Genomic DNA, 16,185 nt, shown 5'->3' on the forward strand with positions numbered 1-16,185 from the left:
ATTCCTCCCACATGATGGTGTTTATTTTAATATCTGAATATGAACATTTCTGTAAATGCAACAAATCCAGTTCAGCAGCCTTTTCACTGCTCAAAAATAATTGTGTGTTCATAAAATAATGACATTGTTGTGATTTGTTAAGAGAGAGTTGAGAGAGTTAAGAAAGAGCTCCCACCCTGCCAATATTTCCAGGATCCACAAATGTCATTTTAAAGCCTATGTCGGGTTTTACACTGGAATTTGTTATATGTGTGATGTCATTACAAAAGACAAAAACACATACTAATACTAAAAATAATGAATACTAAAAACAAAGATCTAAAAAAAATGGAAGAGGCTTCTTGAAAATGTCTAATTTTCTCAATCATACTCTGTCGTGGCTGGTCAGTGAATCATATTGAATGGTTTTGGTTTGGAGAGGGAAGGGGAAGCTATCGCGGGACTGGCGGCGAGATTCTCGCGGAAGCATCGTACTCCCGTCAGAGCAACAGCGAGAGAGAAGCAGCCCTGACAGTCCTTTCAGTTCAGTCAAGCATGTCGCTTTTGCGTTTGCAGGGATTTCTGCCCAAACGAAGGAGACTGCGAGGTTACCAATGATTTTACTGACCGGCAGACTGAAGGGTGATGTTGTCAAATAAACGAAGCAGAGGAAAAATGTCTCGTTGGATTTGGTCTCCGCTGCTGCCGCTTCTGCTGCTGCTTCTTCCCTCGATGAGTGAAGTTCAAGCCCAAGTGGAAAGTGAGTTGCTAGAGCTAGCGATTTTATACGCTTTCGCTCTTCAAAGTTAACTTTATTAGACTTTTTCAGACCTTTAAACGCATGAACGCGGGGGTTTACAGGCCAAATGTGTATGAAATCAAGGTTAAAGGTCGCTTTTGAATTCCTAGATACTGTAAGATGTATGTAAATCACTGAAGATCATTTGTTGTTGTGTAGCCGCAGCTGGCTTAATATTTTATTCTGCTTCAAATGTTTACCTAACTTTATACATGTCAAACCTCCATACCTACACTATAGTGAAGTGGGGTTATCATTTACACATTTTAACAGCATATATACTGCAAGGAGATTTCTGGCGGTCATCACAATGTTTACCCTTTAATATTCATAAGTGGATATTAATATGATATATTTTTAAGCTCATATTTAGTTTCCTAAGATATGCTTCAGTATAACGAGGGAGGAATTAAATAAAAATGTGAGTTATCAGGTCAAATAGAAAAAAGTTCATTCTAATGTTTGAGTCATGTGAAGGAAAACAAATGGTGGGTGTTGTAAGAAAATGTGATTGTGAAAGAAAGCAGAGTTCCCTCTGATAGGCTAAATGATCAATAGAGATAGATAAAGACTAGATAACTGAATACCAACAGCCAGCTGTCATGACATGGTGAAACAGGCTGGTTTTTATGCTCCACCATCTCTGCAGTGGTTTCACAATAAATAGCAGCTATAAGGCACAAGTAACCAATGATCTATGTCAGTGTTAGATTATGTAGAATTTAGGGCTGAACAATTAATCAAAATGTTATTGAAACTGCATTTTACAATATGGTTAAGTGCAACACACCATAAATGAAACATTGTGGTGTTACAGAGATGCCTCAAAAACATATTCTCCAGATGTGAGTGAACATGCTTGTTTGCTACAGACCCCAACAAAAATTATTAAATTAAATTCTTCTTTTTTTTTTTGGTGAAAGTGAAATGCAGAAATTACCATAGCCTGTATAATCTTGTTCTCATACTGCAATATTTGTCAAAATAATGGCAATATGATTTTTTTATTTTCTTTGCATATCGTACAGCTCAAGTAGAATTTCATCGCAATTATTCAGTGTTTCCGCTTCTAATTTTCTTCTTGCCAGGGTGGAAAAACCTCTGAAATAGCATCATGGGACTCTAAGCTCTAAAACTGGAACAAAAGAAATTCTTTTAGTGATAGAAACAATCATTCAAGTGAAAAACTCACACTCGGACATCTGGGATTACTGCACAGTTAAACACATAAGTAATATTTGTCTGCCTTTCTGTAGTCGTGGTCACAAATGAGCACCCATCTTACCACCATTGCATGACACTGACACTGGTTGATATATATGTAATATTTGCCCTCTGGTTTTTCCAATTGTTCACATGTCAGAAAAATGAAGGCAGCAGGTCACTCCTGAGCTGGAGTCTGACCCGCAGACACAGTGTGTGGATAAGGCAGCACATGTTGCCAGCAGCAAATCTAGTGCATTAGCTGTAATACTTGACATTCTTGCTCTTTGTACAGGAAACAAAAATACAATAAGACCATACATACAATCCAAGCAGTACAGCACTTATTATAACGTTACTGAATAATATGTTTAATAGTCTTCAAACAGATACTAAAATACAGTGGAAGTGAGAATACTCTTAAAGTCAGTTAGATGGATAGATAAACTTTATTGATCCCAAATTGGGAAATTCTTGTGCTACAGTAGCTTGGAAGAAAATAAAAAATATGTTGTCACAGTTGGTTATTGGAAATTGCAAATTTAAAAATGGCTTCTAAATATTTAAAAAAGGTCATAGATCATGTTGCGCAAGTTCTGTGCTGCTCACTTTACTGATGAAGACAACAAACAGTGAAATAACTGAGTGATTGGTGAGAGATGAACAGAGGAAAGTTCAGTCTCACAGTGATAAAACCTGAGCTGAAGAATACGACACTGATAGGGTTGAGGACCAAATGACGTGTATGCTGCATTATAGTGTGGGGATAATATCTCCCAGTTTGATGTTAAAGTTGCAACAATCTGTGAAACATTTGCCTCCGTGAAATGTAAAGTATCGTGCTGACCGACAGAATGACGCTATTGATTTGATTTGATTATCATTGTAAAGCTGTTTCCAGTAGAGCTGCATGAGCTCGTCAGATCTGAAGTGGTCATGGTATTACACAGCAGATCATCAATAGAAGTACGGACGTAAGCAGATGATCGGGGGAGGATATGCTTTACTATTACTATTGCTATTACAGTCCATAGGTCCTCAAGTAAAAGCTGAAGATGGTGTTGACTTATTATTTGACTGAATATTACAATTGTATTATAAACTTCAATATAATATAATATAATATAATATATTATAATATACAGGGGCCGGTTTCACAAAGACGACTTTGACTGACTGTTTGACTGTGTGACAAACAGTCAGACTTCAGATAGACGTCTGAATTAATCCATTGCACAAAGCAGTTTAGTTCTTGACTGTCTTAAGCCAGGCGGTCTTACAATGAATTCTGGGTAAATTTAAGACTTTTTAAAAAATAAAATAAAATAAGATAAACTAAAAAAGGCAGACTGAGGAACCACATGCAACCATTCAGCTCTGTTTGTCCCAGCAGAAAATGTTTTTCTTTTGGAAGAGTTCAACAGTTACAAGGACTTTACAAGGCCTAACACCACAGACCAGTCTGAAATATCTGGCCCCTGGTTTTAAAGTGCTTTAGATTTTTTAACTAATGAGAGGGAATCTTAAATGAATGGCTCACATGTTGCAGAGAGGCCAGAAATGATTATTTTTATATACAAAGTTTGGGCGTTTATGCAGCGTTGGCGCCAGCAGGCTTCAGTATTTCGGATCAGAGCTTCAACAGTCAACACAGAGAGTACTCGCTCTTCTTCATTCAGCCTTTTTATGTAAGATCCGTCTTTGATGAGCTGCTGACCTGGTTGGAGGTTGCCTACTTGGCTTAGGACCAGCTGTCAAAGCCGCTGTTTGTAATGCTGCTGAATGCACTGCACATGTCGCCTTGTGTCTGTCACGTTCAGCTGCAACCCATTAAAATACGAAAACGAACTTAATCTCTTTAATTTAATATTACATGCATCTGCAGGCTGAGTGGTGGTTGGACAGCGCTCATGTGACAGAAGTGATGACAGAAAAATAATAATCTTTGACATTTGACTCGACCATTTACCTTCCTGCTCTGTGGTTAAGTGTGCAGCTCTCAAAGAATAGCTCTGCTTTATGTCCAGACTCATCTTAAGTTTTTAATTCTATATGTTTGTATTGTGATATTGGAGTCAATAAACTACTGATCTCAAAGATTTTCCGGCAGTGAATAGTTGTAACTTCAACTCAACTCAAACTCAACTGTTTACAGTGGCTTCTCCATTGTTGAGACAGGGCAGCAGTAATGTGTGCAAACAACAATAAAATAATTGGTGCATAAACATATGACATTAAACAGTGTAAACAGCCCAGGTTAAATGAGGACAGTGTAGCAGAGTGGATTATATGCCATACACTATAATCAATCAACTGCAGTAATGTGATTTATAGAAATAAATCAGACTTTTAACTCTCTGTCACAGACCGGGTGATTTTCCTGCCGGGAACTTTCCAGAACGTGAGCGTCTCCCAGAATGAGACAGTGCAGGCCGTGGTGTCCAGGATCGCCCCGGAGGTCGCTTTCGTCACTTTGCAGTTTCACACGCAGCACCGCAATGCCACCCTCTCCTATACCAAGGTGAGAAAGTGTTGTCTCAGTCGTTTTACAGCTTTAAACTGGCAGCAACAGACTGGATTGGGGAACCTGGACAGATGTGTTTTTCATGATCTGGAGAGACTCTGGACAGGAAGCACAGACGGACAGTCACTATTGTATTAAGAGAAATATATAAGCTCATTATTGAGTAGCTGCAGTTTCTGAATACAGACTTAGTGCATTTCTCTGTGGACTGAGGCTTTGATACTTTCACAGTATTAATATAGAACCTAGACCTGATCTATAATCAAACAACACGTAGACATCTACTTTTAGACTATATGGGACCTTTAATATGAACATAATGAGTAAAAATATATGAATTGATATATTTGGTATAATCAGTATAACTTTTCACATTTAGTCTGCTCAATTTCATTGGATTAAATAGGCCACTTAATGAAATGAGACACTGTGGTGCACTCGACACAATTCCTTTTTTTTAAGATAAAGGACTGAGTGTGTCTCCCCAGATTTCTGTGAGTTGCTGGGGGTAAATACTTGTTTGTCTGGGGGGGTGTTGAGTTGCCGTGGTAAACTGAAAGTCTACAGAGGAACTTATGTTAAACTGTGATGATAAGACTGGTGATATCAGTGGCTGAGATGGCGACTTTTCTTCATGTTTGTTTACCTGCTGACCTGTTCTTCATGGTTTACAGATTGCACTGAGCATGACATTACATAGGTGAGTGGAACCTGTGAGGGTAGATGAAGAGATAAAGATGAAAGCTCAGGAATGCTAAGTTTAAGCTAAGAGTTTAAGATGTATAATTTTCTGTTGATTGGAAAGTCAAATGTCAGATGTTTTTAGACTTAAGTTGAGTAACTATTTGTGGCTCGGCCTCGTAAAACAGTAGAAAATGCTAGCTAAACTGTGAAATTGAAAGTATGCTTCAGTTTATGACTAGGGAGTTAGTTCTACCTCTGATTATGAATGAGGCTTTGTGAGCAAGGTCGTCTGACCCACGGAGCGAAGGGGCAGTCAGCTGATGTACAGTCCCCTGGTCATGAGCGGCAGACAGGGTGGCCCAGAGGGAAAACCTCCTGGCCTCGGTCCCATTAGTCTCGGGGGACAGCTCGGTGTGGGTCCAAGCTGCACAGGCAGGCATGGAGCCTAATTTAGTTTAGCTCTGTTTTTGCTTGTGATGGAAACAGCAGAAAACAAGAGATAAGAAAACAAATCCATGTGATTGAAGACTTTTCCCGGTGTGTCTCCTTGGGAAAAAAAAGGGGACAAAAAGAGGCTGTGACGCAAATGTCAGATTCTGACATGGAGCGGGTCACTGGCAGCAAAACATCCACATCTAAAAAAGGAAATTCACAGTGAAAGTGAGAAATGTTTTCTAGTTTAATAGGGTGGGGATAAATATTGCAAAAGTTTCAGTTTCTCTTACACTGTTATCTGTCTTCAATTTCCTTTTTCTTTTTATTACACTCACTCAAAGTGGTTGACCACAAGATCCTATTTTGTTTGTTGTTATTTATTTCATCATGTTTTTGCAGCCTATGCCGATTTCAAGTAAACACTCAGAGAAACCATATCCTGCAAGGTTGGGTGGTTGGTCCAGATGGGCGGGGCTTGGAGCATCGCTGAGAGTAGTGACTGCTTTGTTGTGACATCACAGTGTCACAGAAGTCCTGATGGCTGGTTTTAAGGCTCAGTTTCTGAATACAGGCTGTGTGCATTTCTCTGTGGACTGAGCGCTTTGATACTTTCACAGTATTAATATAGAACCTAGACCTGCTTTATAATCAAACAACACATGGACATCTACCTTTATACTATATAGGACCTTTTTAAAGAAAAATCCATCAGATAAACTACAGTGTTTAAAATCGATTGTATGTTGAACCACTGTTGTGCCTGTTTCCTGTTGGTGACTAATGAGCAGTCATACTAAGCTGTAATCCCTTTACACACTTGTGATTATAATAGTTTGAGGCGGCTCTACCTCTGTGACATATTATGTGAATTCAGTGGAAACCACATTGAATAGTGTGTCGATACCCACTTCAGCACTCTGATTAGTGTTGTACAATGGAGTTATTGTATGAGCAGAAGGATTGGAGTCACTGAGCGCGGGGCTTCGATGCTGCTAGAAATGTACGCTGAGGATGATGTCTTACTGTCTTCTGTCTGTCACAACATCACCGTTCTGTGATACCACATCTAAGTTTAGTGTAGCAGTTGCACAGTACACATATTTTAGCAGTCACTCTATGGTTTGAGATCATATCCAGGAAATTGCCCTGTGTCTCTCAAATCTCCTCTGTGACTGAGATGTGACGATCGAAAAATGATATCATGCAAAGCCAGAAAACCCAGCGTTTAACCAACTCTTTATCTTTTGCACACAGGTTTTGATGTGTCGGATTAGGTCCTCATGTTAGCGAAATATTTCCCACGTCCTTTTACTTTCAGTGTTATTTTTGACACAACGATGGAACTTGTAATGCAGCTTTTTTTTTTTTTTAACTTTTTTGTGGTGTAGAAAATTCAATAAACAAATTTCGGGAAATACACACCAAAGTATTGAAACCCAGCAAGTAAACAAACACGAGATACAGTAAAGAATTTTTTTTAAAAACATGGGAAAATCTGCCTGTAATGTCAACCCTCAGTCTTCAGTAGGATCTTTTGACCTCGTATAGATACACTTTCTGTAATCCATATTACAAGAATTTCTAACATTTTTTCACCTGCATGATTTTTTGCTCTGGTAACACACATCCTTTTTTTTCTTTTTTTTTTTTTGTCAACTAGTGTAATCTGAGCGTTAACCAGCTCAGGATGTGGTGGCGTGTGTGACTGACTTCAGCGTTTGACTAATTCTTCTGGTTGAACTAACCATTCATTTAGTTTGACTCTGAATTTTATGCAACATCTTTTTCATACTAAGAAACTTTTATTTTGGAATTCTCCATTGTCAGTTTAATACCAACATATAACAGTTCACATTTAATAGAAAAGGCTGGTGTTATTCTATATTGTTCTTATTGTTAACCAATTTCAAAGAAAAAAAAATGAAAAGACCAAAATCAACAACGAGTTGGTCCGTCCCCAAGCCACTGGTTCCTACTGAAGATCTGAGTCTTTAAGCAAAAACCATGTTAACATCCATATGATGTTTTAATATAATACAAGACATACGATGAGAGAAATAATCATTCAACTCCATGACGGAGTGTTTCCACCTTTACCTGCAGTGAATCTTGAGGAATCAAGAACAGATGAGCTTCAAACCCAGTTTTTCATTTTTTCTCACTTTTTATGTGGTAAAACCGTGTTAAACAAAATATTAATCATTTTTACTTTATTTAAACAAACTTTTTAAAGTGAAATGTTCCTGAAACAGGGGTAAATAGAGCACATTTTAAGGTTTACTCACTACTGAGTGTTTACAGCAGCAGCATGGTGTGTGTGGGACTTAGTCAAAATAAACTACAGCATCTGATCAATTCATTGTTAGTTTTGGTTTTGTTGACAATAAGAAAAATATAGAATATCATCAGACTTGTCCTTTAAAGTGGAGCAGTGCTGCACTGCGCAGACGCTCTCCTCCCTGTGGACTCTTGTGCTTTTTGCATATTATTTGTGCATCTGCTGACAGACTGATGCGTGTGTGTGCTTCAGTTGCCGGGCCTGGGTCTCTCTCTGACGGCGGTGGACTTGGGCCTCCTGTCAGCTCTCGAGCCGGGCCAGACGTCCCTCTCACTGTTCCTGTCTTCTCCTGATGATGACACTGTGGCGGGCACCGGGGTCATCCTCTCCTTCTCCAGCACTGGTAAGTCTTTAACGCTCTTCTGTGTGTTTATGTCGAGCCATTAAAAAAACTTTGGAGTTTCTCTCCCAGCGAGTCTTGCGTGAGAAGTCAGAAACGAGGAAGTTGCGCGCCGTTCATACAGGAGCTGATATTTTTGACACGGAACACTGAAGTAACTCAGTAGATTGTGGTTTTGACTTGAGGAAACTCAGACAGTAAGTGAGCACAAGCACTGATTGTGCGTGGTTGCTCATATGCGATGTGTTTAAACAGCCTTACTACTATTCACCCTGACATGGCAGGGTGCCACTTATCCTCAAGGGTGTTTTTATTGTCCTCTCTTTCCTAACGACATTTCTAATGATGAATATGTCTGTTTTCTCCGTTTTAGACCCAGTCCCTGGAGCTTGTAACACAGAGTTCACCTTGGACATTGACCCTAATGTCTACATTCACTACAACCTCTATGAGACCACGATCCGCTTTGCACCAGCAAACTTAGGTTATGAGAGGTAACGCACGAGACCGACTGGTATTGTCTGCTCCACTTCCTGTTCAGCCTCTGTACGCAGCAACAACTCTGTGCACATCTCGCGTCTTTCAGCAGCTGTTGTCAAACTGCCACACTGTTTATGATCTCATGTCACACACTCACACACACACAGCCCCCGCCCTCCACATCCCCTCCACTGCCACTTTTCTGAAGAATGTGTGTGCCACAAAGCTTTCAGAGGACAGACAGGCAGAGGACTTTTCTACAGGGTCACTAGCTGCGAGTCTGAAGCTGCACACACTCTAAACTCTAAGGTTTAGTTTGTTTGCATTTGCTTTTGAGGAAGAGAAGTTTTCTGCATGGCTGCTTGTAGCTTTCAGTTCTTCATCACAGTTGTTGTTGTGATTTTGGTGCAGAAAACATTTTGAGACAGTTTCTTTGTAGCCATGTGGAGATTAGAGCTCATTTAGCACTGGGTGAGTTATCAGCTGTTAGGCAGTGCGGCACTTTTTTGTGTTTTTTTTTTTTTTTTTTGGAAACTCTAAACACTGTGTGTACGATGTCTTTGAAGATTCTCAGTCATCCACGACATGGTTATCTAAGAGGGTCTGAATCAAGGGCAACTGGACGTGGCTGTAGATACTTGAAGACACTTCGCCTCTCATTCTGCAGGCCTCTTCAGGTCTGACTGTCTGGTATTTCAAATACCTCCAGGGTGAGAAGTGAAACATCTTCAAGTATCTACAACCAAGTCCAGCTATGATTTTTGGAACACAGCTTTGCTGTGTGGCAGATTTAGTTTTCAGCTCATTACCAACAGTTGTTTGGACAAATACTGGTGTCTTTGTCTGCTGTTGAGTTATGTGTGGAAATCTTCTTGTTTGACGTGTCTGACTGGTTGAATTTATTAACATCGGATGAGGAGTCCACTTGACGACCACACCTACGTTACTTTCAAATATCCAACCTGAGCTGTGTTACTTTTGCAGATTAATTATAACTGATATTATTCACAGTTGTGTTTACACTGAAGATACACGTGTGTAGCACATACTAAATGAGATTTTTGATTTTGTTTGTGGACATTTTGGCTGTATCCTGATCCCACACGACATTCTGGTGCTAATAGAACAATAGACTACTTGTCATATAGAGTTTTTGCAGCTAATATACAAGAAGTCAACATATTTCTCTTTTTTGTACAAACAAGAAACTGACAAAATACATATTATAAGCCTTATCATATATAAGACCTGGGACCAGACAGCAAAATAGTGACCCTTCACTTGAAGATTTTGTCCCACAATGCAATGTGAAAAGGAACAGAAAGGACACTATGGATGGGGAGATCTCTGAAAACCAACAGCAAAGCATTATTTCTGTGGTGCGTTTCCCTCCAACTGTCGTGTTTGTGTCGGTTTGACATTTGTTGGCAAGTGTGTTGCCACATTTCCTGTGTCAGTCAGATAGATTAATATTTTGCACACTAACCACCTGCAGAAGTCAACAGTGCAGATTAATACAGTGTGAAGTCTCAGTTAGTGATTCAAAATCCAACACTCAGAGGACTGAGTCAGCCGCCATGTGTAAGGGTGTTTACATAAGTGAGTGAAACTCACAAAGCAAGTTCAACTTCTGCAGCTGCAGTAGATGCCTGTGTGGAGCCGTTGTACTGAACACACTTCATTCATGCACTTGTAAGAGTGTCAACAGTCACACACTTACAGCTTACACAATGCTCTGGTAAACCACCAGGTTACAAAGAAGGACCTTACATAAGAACTAAGAGATGTTAGGTTTCAGTTTTAGTGTCATCAGACTTCTCTTGCACTCACCCACTCCCTCGCTCTCTGTCTCCCTGCCTCTCTTTCATTTGTCGGTTTAATGACCTTCACACATATATATCAGATTGTTTTTCTGAAAGTTTACCAAAGCCAGGCGGCCTCTAGCCTGCGATCAGCTCAGTTTAAAGTTCAAGACTTGGCCGACTGAGGGAAAGTGACTTTGATTTGTCTCGACTGTCTCTGCTCTCTGTCAGAGGTGAAACTCCTGCAGTCTGCGACAGATCCACAGGGACCAACACGCGCTGGCGGCTGCAGTACGACGTCTACCAGTACTTCCTGCCCGAGAACGACCTATCGGAGCGCAGCCTGTTCGGTGGCATCCAGGCCGTGGCCGACATCCAGGGCATGACGGAGAACGGCAAACGAGTAGGCACCACAAACGCGATCGTTCAAAGCCGCGTGTTTACAGTTCAGTACAAACGCGACGAGGCAGCTGACACGCAGCCCGCTGACCTTTCGTCACCCCCGTCTCCCTGCAGGTCATGACGCTGTCGTCATCGGACATGACCATGGCGGTGTTCAACTCCATCCCTGGCCAGGGCGTCATTTACTCGGTCATCGTCAGAGACCCGCTGTTGAACACCTCGGCCTCCTACGTCCCCGTCCACACCTACGCCTGCAGCTTCACCTCCACTCTGGACGGCTGCCAAACCCTGGGTGATCTACATCCTCCTTCATCTTATCTCATATATGTCAGATTTATTCTCTGCATGCAAACTGCTGTGTGAAAAACTTGCAATGAAGTCATTTTATTATAAATGAAAAAAATGTTAAATAAAAGAATCTTGTGAAATTGCAAACTTTATCTTCGATCTCAGCACTTTTGAATCATGGGATCTTCAGTTTAAAATAATACAAACAACATGAGAAAACTGAGCTGCAAACCTGACCGATCAGGTCAATTATATCTCTAGCGTGTTCCAGAGGAAAGGTGACATCAGGTTTGAACTTTGGCTTCAAAGCAGTTAATGCAGTTAATGATTTATATATATTTTTTTTAATTTCCAGGAAAGTTATCTACAAAATTCTTTTTCACCATCGCTGGTTTGGCGGGTCTGTTCGTCTGCTTCTTTGGGCATCGATTCTTCAAATGTGGTAAGTAGTTTGACATTTCATTTATCATCATGTATATTTTAATATTACTAATATTCCATTGCGTAGCATTAATATTCCAGGGGACCTCTTCATGTGTGCAGAATATGTTTTTTTTTTTGTCCTGAACCAGAGAGAACTGAAATCTTTGTGGTTTTAGCTCCAGTGTGTTTGTTTGTTGTCTAGTTACTTTTTCTTCCTCTGTGTAGTTTCTGGTTCCATCATGTTCATGAACGAACATGACTCACAAAACATTTAGTTTTTGATTTTATGTATATGTTAATTATTTATATGAGATCCACACACTCAAGATCTTCATTCTTAAGTCTGAGAAAACAAGTTTGACCCAACTGTTAAACTTGGCTTTCTTCCAGTCGCAGTTAGTGTCAGGGTCAGTAGAATAGATTAGTGGGGTCAGAGGTCATGTCCGTAAGTCTTGACTCAAACAGAAGCAAAGCTCTGACACAGTGCAACAAACCGGTTTGGTTTCCTTTACATCGTTCTGTTTTTTTATAATCAGAAACTCGTCTTAAAAGGCTCCAGCAGAGGCTTTCCTCCTCTCATGTGGTCTCCCTCGCATGTGATGAAGAAATGTATTTGTTCCAAACTCAATCCCATGACTGTGATGTGCCACCGCTGTCAGTGGTCGTGATAAATCTGTAAATGCCAGAGTAAGAGGAGTTGATACAGCTCGTCTCCCTCTGAGGGAAAAACTCTTTCATCTGGTTCCAGTGAGTGATGTTCGGCCGGCACGTTTGTGCTGACTGAATGGCTGTAACGTCCTCTCTGTACCTGTGTGTTCCCTGTCTCCTCTCTCCGTCACAGAGTTGTTCTGCATGGGATTCAGCTTCGCTGCGTTTTTCTTCTTTGTGCTGATCGCAAGGACGACTGAGCTCAGCTATGACAGTGAGTCTTCTCCACTTTGATCTTCTGTGATCTGTTCACATGATGAAAGACATTCAACATTTCTGAGCTCTCAGTAACACACCGCTACGTTTCATCCCAAATGAAAGTCCTCTTGACTTGTTTCCGTCCCTCCGCAGTTTGTCTGACCGTGTCGGCAGTGATCGGCGTGGTGGGCGGGGTCATCCTGGTCATGAGCTGGTGGCGTTTTGGGTCGGTCATGGCCTGCATCGTCGTGGTCGGCCTGATGCTCGGCTTTCTCATCGCCTCCACTGTCCTCTTTACTCCTATCGGTATGAAAACTGCAGTGTGCCCCCCCCCACACACACACACACACACACACACACACACACACACACACACACACCCAGAAGTCAGCACTGTGTTTGTTTGTTTGTTTGTTTGTTGTTTTTGGACACTGTTGTGTTGTGGTCCCTCTCCAGGTGACATTGATGTGTTCAGGCGTTCAGATGTGGTTTTCTGGGTGACGTTCTGCAGCATCATGATCATTGTTCCCCTCTTCTTCGTGCGTTGGCCCAGAGAGGTAACAACACTAAAACGAACCACAGCATGTGTAGGATTTATAACTGCCCTTATTTGGCGCTGTCTAGTGGCAGAATCAAGAATGACACAGTGATAAATCTGTTTGAAACATGGTACTAACAAATTTAAATTTAAAAACAATTTAATATAATAACTTTAACTAATTTGGCCTAATTTATTCAACTATTTTGAATAATTTAGTTAGTGATTTAATTTACTCAATTCATTTGAGTGTGATTAAAGGAAAAGTTCAATATTTTGGGAAACAGGTGTATGGCACATTTCAATTTTTAAAATTAATACCACTCTGATGTCTGTATGATAAAACTAGATCCGATTACCTTAGCTTAGCTTATTTCATCTCAGCATAAAGACTGGAAACAGCTAGCCAGCCTCTGTCTAACGTAACAAAATCAGCCGACTGGTGCTTCTAAAGTTCACTAATTAACACGTTTCTATCTCATTCGTTAAAACGAACACAAACAGAAAATGAAAATTGGTTTGTCTTGTTACCAGGTTTGAACTTTATTTGCTCTGAGAGCTGTGTTCTCTGTCGCAGGAACGTGAACTAGTATATTTCTCAAAATGTTGAACTGATCCTTTAACAAGATACACTTCACAGCAGCGCTCCCTTATTTGTCTTCAGTTTCTATTAGCGATTTATTGTGAAAAATTGAATTGCAGACATGTATAAAAAACAAATTTTGTCTTATTTTGAAATATTAAATGATATATATTTCTATAAATTGTCCATATGCTGCAGCAGTTTGTTGTGCTTCAGCAGTGACCATTTACTAAATTCTAAAGTCCAGATGTTTTCTGTTTCAGGGCAACATCACCACATGTGGCGTGGTTGGTGCTTACGCTGTGATTCTGGCCGTCAACGCCTACGTTTACACCAGCCTCTCCTACATCACACTGAACATCCTCAAACGCTTCCTCAACAACAACTACAGCGCGGTGTTCACTGACGTGCCGTTCCAGACCATCGGTGAGTTCACAACTGAAGTCACAGCTGAGATATAAAACTCCGTAAGGCCAAACAAACATCTGTCCTCTCTCTCTCCCTTCAACCAGACTACGTCCTGATCACAGTGTGGGTGGTGCTCGGCGTCTGCGGCATCGTCCTGCAGCTCTACCGCGAGCGCTCGCGGCCGTTCTTCCCACCCAGCCCGTACCTCATGTGGCTGCAGGAACGCGAGCGCCGCACAACCAACGTCCTGGACCCGAGCCACCACTTCCCCTCGCTGCCCAACCGCCTCCTGGCCAGAGCACGGCAGCTCACCAAGCGCATGGAGCCGGCAGGAGAACACACGCCTCTGCTCCTGTGAACCTCCGACGCCCCTCGTCGCCTCTGTCTAAAGGCGGGTTGCACAAACAGGGGGGGTCTGAGCCGAGACAAGAAACACCCCCGTGATGCTTGTTTGACTTGGGGAGGCTCAGATGTCGAGTCACAAGGAGGAATGTTGTTCCTGTCGACTGATGCAGGGATCTGACTCCAGTTCTATTAAACACTTAAATAATATTTTAACTGGTCAGGAAGAACTAAAGAACTGTCCTTCAATGTTGTCGTCGCCGTTGTTGCTTCTGTTGGTTCTGCTCATTTCCTGTTTGCACTAAAGTCACAACCTACTAATGATTCACGCAGCGAGGCATTGTATCTCTGCAGAGTTGGATTAATGCTACCATCATGGTTTTTTAAGGGTCCAAACAATGTATTTGATATTTACAGGACACCACATCCAGTCATGGTTTTGTAGTTTGGCTTTAAACTAAACACTTTAATAAACACACAGTGTACCTTGAGTTAAAACTAAAATTTAAAGGATAACGTGTTTCAGACTGAACTCTGAATGTGCCATTTATCTGGTAATAGATGATGATCAGTAAGTGATCATAATGAGGTCATGCAGGTCACAAACAAAGAAAAACTGACAGTAAATAAATACAGCAATGCTCTTTTTACTTTTTAGTGTTTTTCCTTCTCTGTCAGAACAGATGTTTTAACTCCTGCTTACTCGTGTTCTTGACTGGACTGCACTGACAGTCCGCTCAGGCTTCTTGTACTTTGCACACTGGATTTTTAATATATTTAATTTTTTCTTTGTGATCTTTGTATCTCTCACCTGTGTGCCATGACGTTTCTCAGGTTCTCACACTCAGCTTTTAAACCATGACGCACTGAGACAATGTATCGAAGCTTCAGCCTGGTCTGTCAGTATTTTATTCAGTTGAACTTTTATGGTCTTGTGACTTTTTAGGAATAAAACAAAACAAAACATCCAAAACAATATGCAGACATGTATTTTGAAAAGTGATGTTAATTATCATTTGTAATTTAACATGTTTTGATATTTAATAAATGGGTACAGGTAAAAACCTCTCTTCTTTCTTTCTTCTTACAATCAGAAACAAAATCATAACAAGGGAGTGGTAGAGTATAAAACCTAAAATTTCTTCTTTTTTTTTATCCATTTGACTTGGGAAAAAGAAAGTTTTATTTCTTGAGAGGATGCAAAGACAATGTGGCTGGTGCAGTTAGAATTATTGATATTTAATATTTATATTTAATAAATCTCAACATACAACTAACTGAACCCTACTGCAGTCTTACATTAGAACCGCTAGAGGGCAGCACAGTGCAGGAGGCGGCTGTTAGACGCCTGGGTTTGAGCAGATTCTGGTTCATGCTGGAAAGGATGTGAAGTCACTGGACTCAAATGTCCTGATACATATGACTAAAAGTAATGAATTCAGCGGAGTAACTTTTGTCTGTTACCTTCCTGTCACAGCAAAAGACTTTACAGAAGTGTGATCATATTTTAAAACTTAACCGTCTCTTTTTTCTTCCATATATAAATCCATTATTGGAGGTTAATTATTAAAGATGTGGCCACTTTGAGTGACAGGTGACTGCCATCAGTTGACTACCCGCTTGTGGCTAGCCGCTAGCCGCAGCTAATGCGAGTCATTGAATGTACCTCTTGGCTATGTTAGCACTAATCAGCCGGAGACGTGTCTGCGTT

General features: G+C 40.7%; 1 protein-coding gene across 1 annotated transcript; it reads left to right on the plus strand.

Moving 5' to 3' along the window:
- The first annotated feature begins 470 nt into the window (after positions 1–470).
- tm7sf3 (transmembrane 7 superfamily member 3) lies at positions 471–15,538 on the plus strand. Its single transcript, XM_023409983.2, has 12 exons — positions 471–739; positions 4,348–4,502; positions 8,155–8,305; positions 8,676–8,796; positions 10,816–10,987; positions 11,101–11,278; positions 11,630–11,716; positions 12,539–12,619; positions 12,757–12,909; positions 13,060–13,160; positions 13,988–14,150; positions 14,237–15,538. The coding sequence occupies exons 1-12, from the start codon at positions 625–627 to the stop codon at positions 14,488–14,490; spliced, it is 1,731 nt and encodes a 576-aa protein (XP_023265751.1). The 5' UTR covers positions 471–624; the 3' UTR covers positions 14,491–15,538.
- The last annotated feature ends 647 nt before the right edge of the window (positions 15,539–16,185 follow it).

Source organism: Seriola lalandi, unplaced genomic scaffold, assembly GCF_002814215.2.
Source record: "Seriola lalandi dorsalis isolate HSWRI2012SDOR001 ecotype SW California unplaced genomic scaffold, Sedor1 jcf7180002054410, whole genome shotgun sequence".
NCBI lineage: Eukaryota > Metazoa > Chordata > Actinopteri > Carangiformes > Carangidae > Seriola > Seriola lalandi.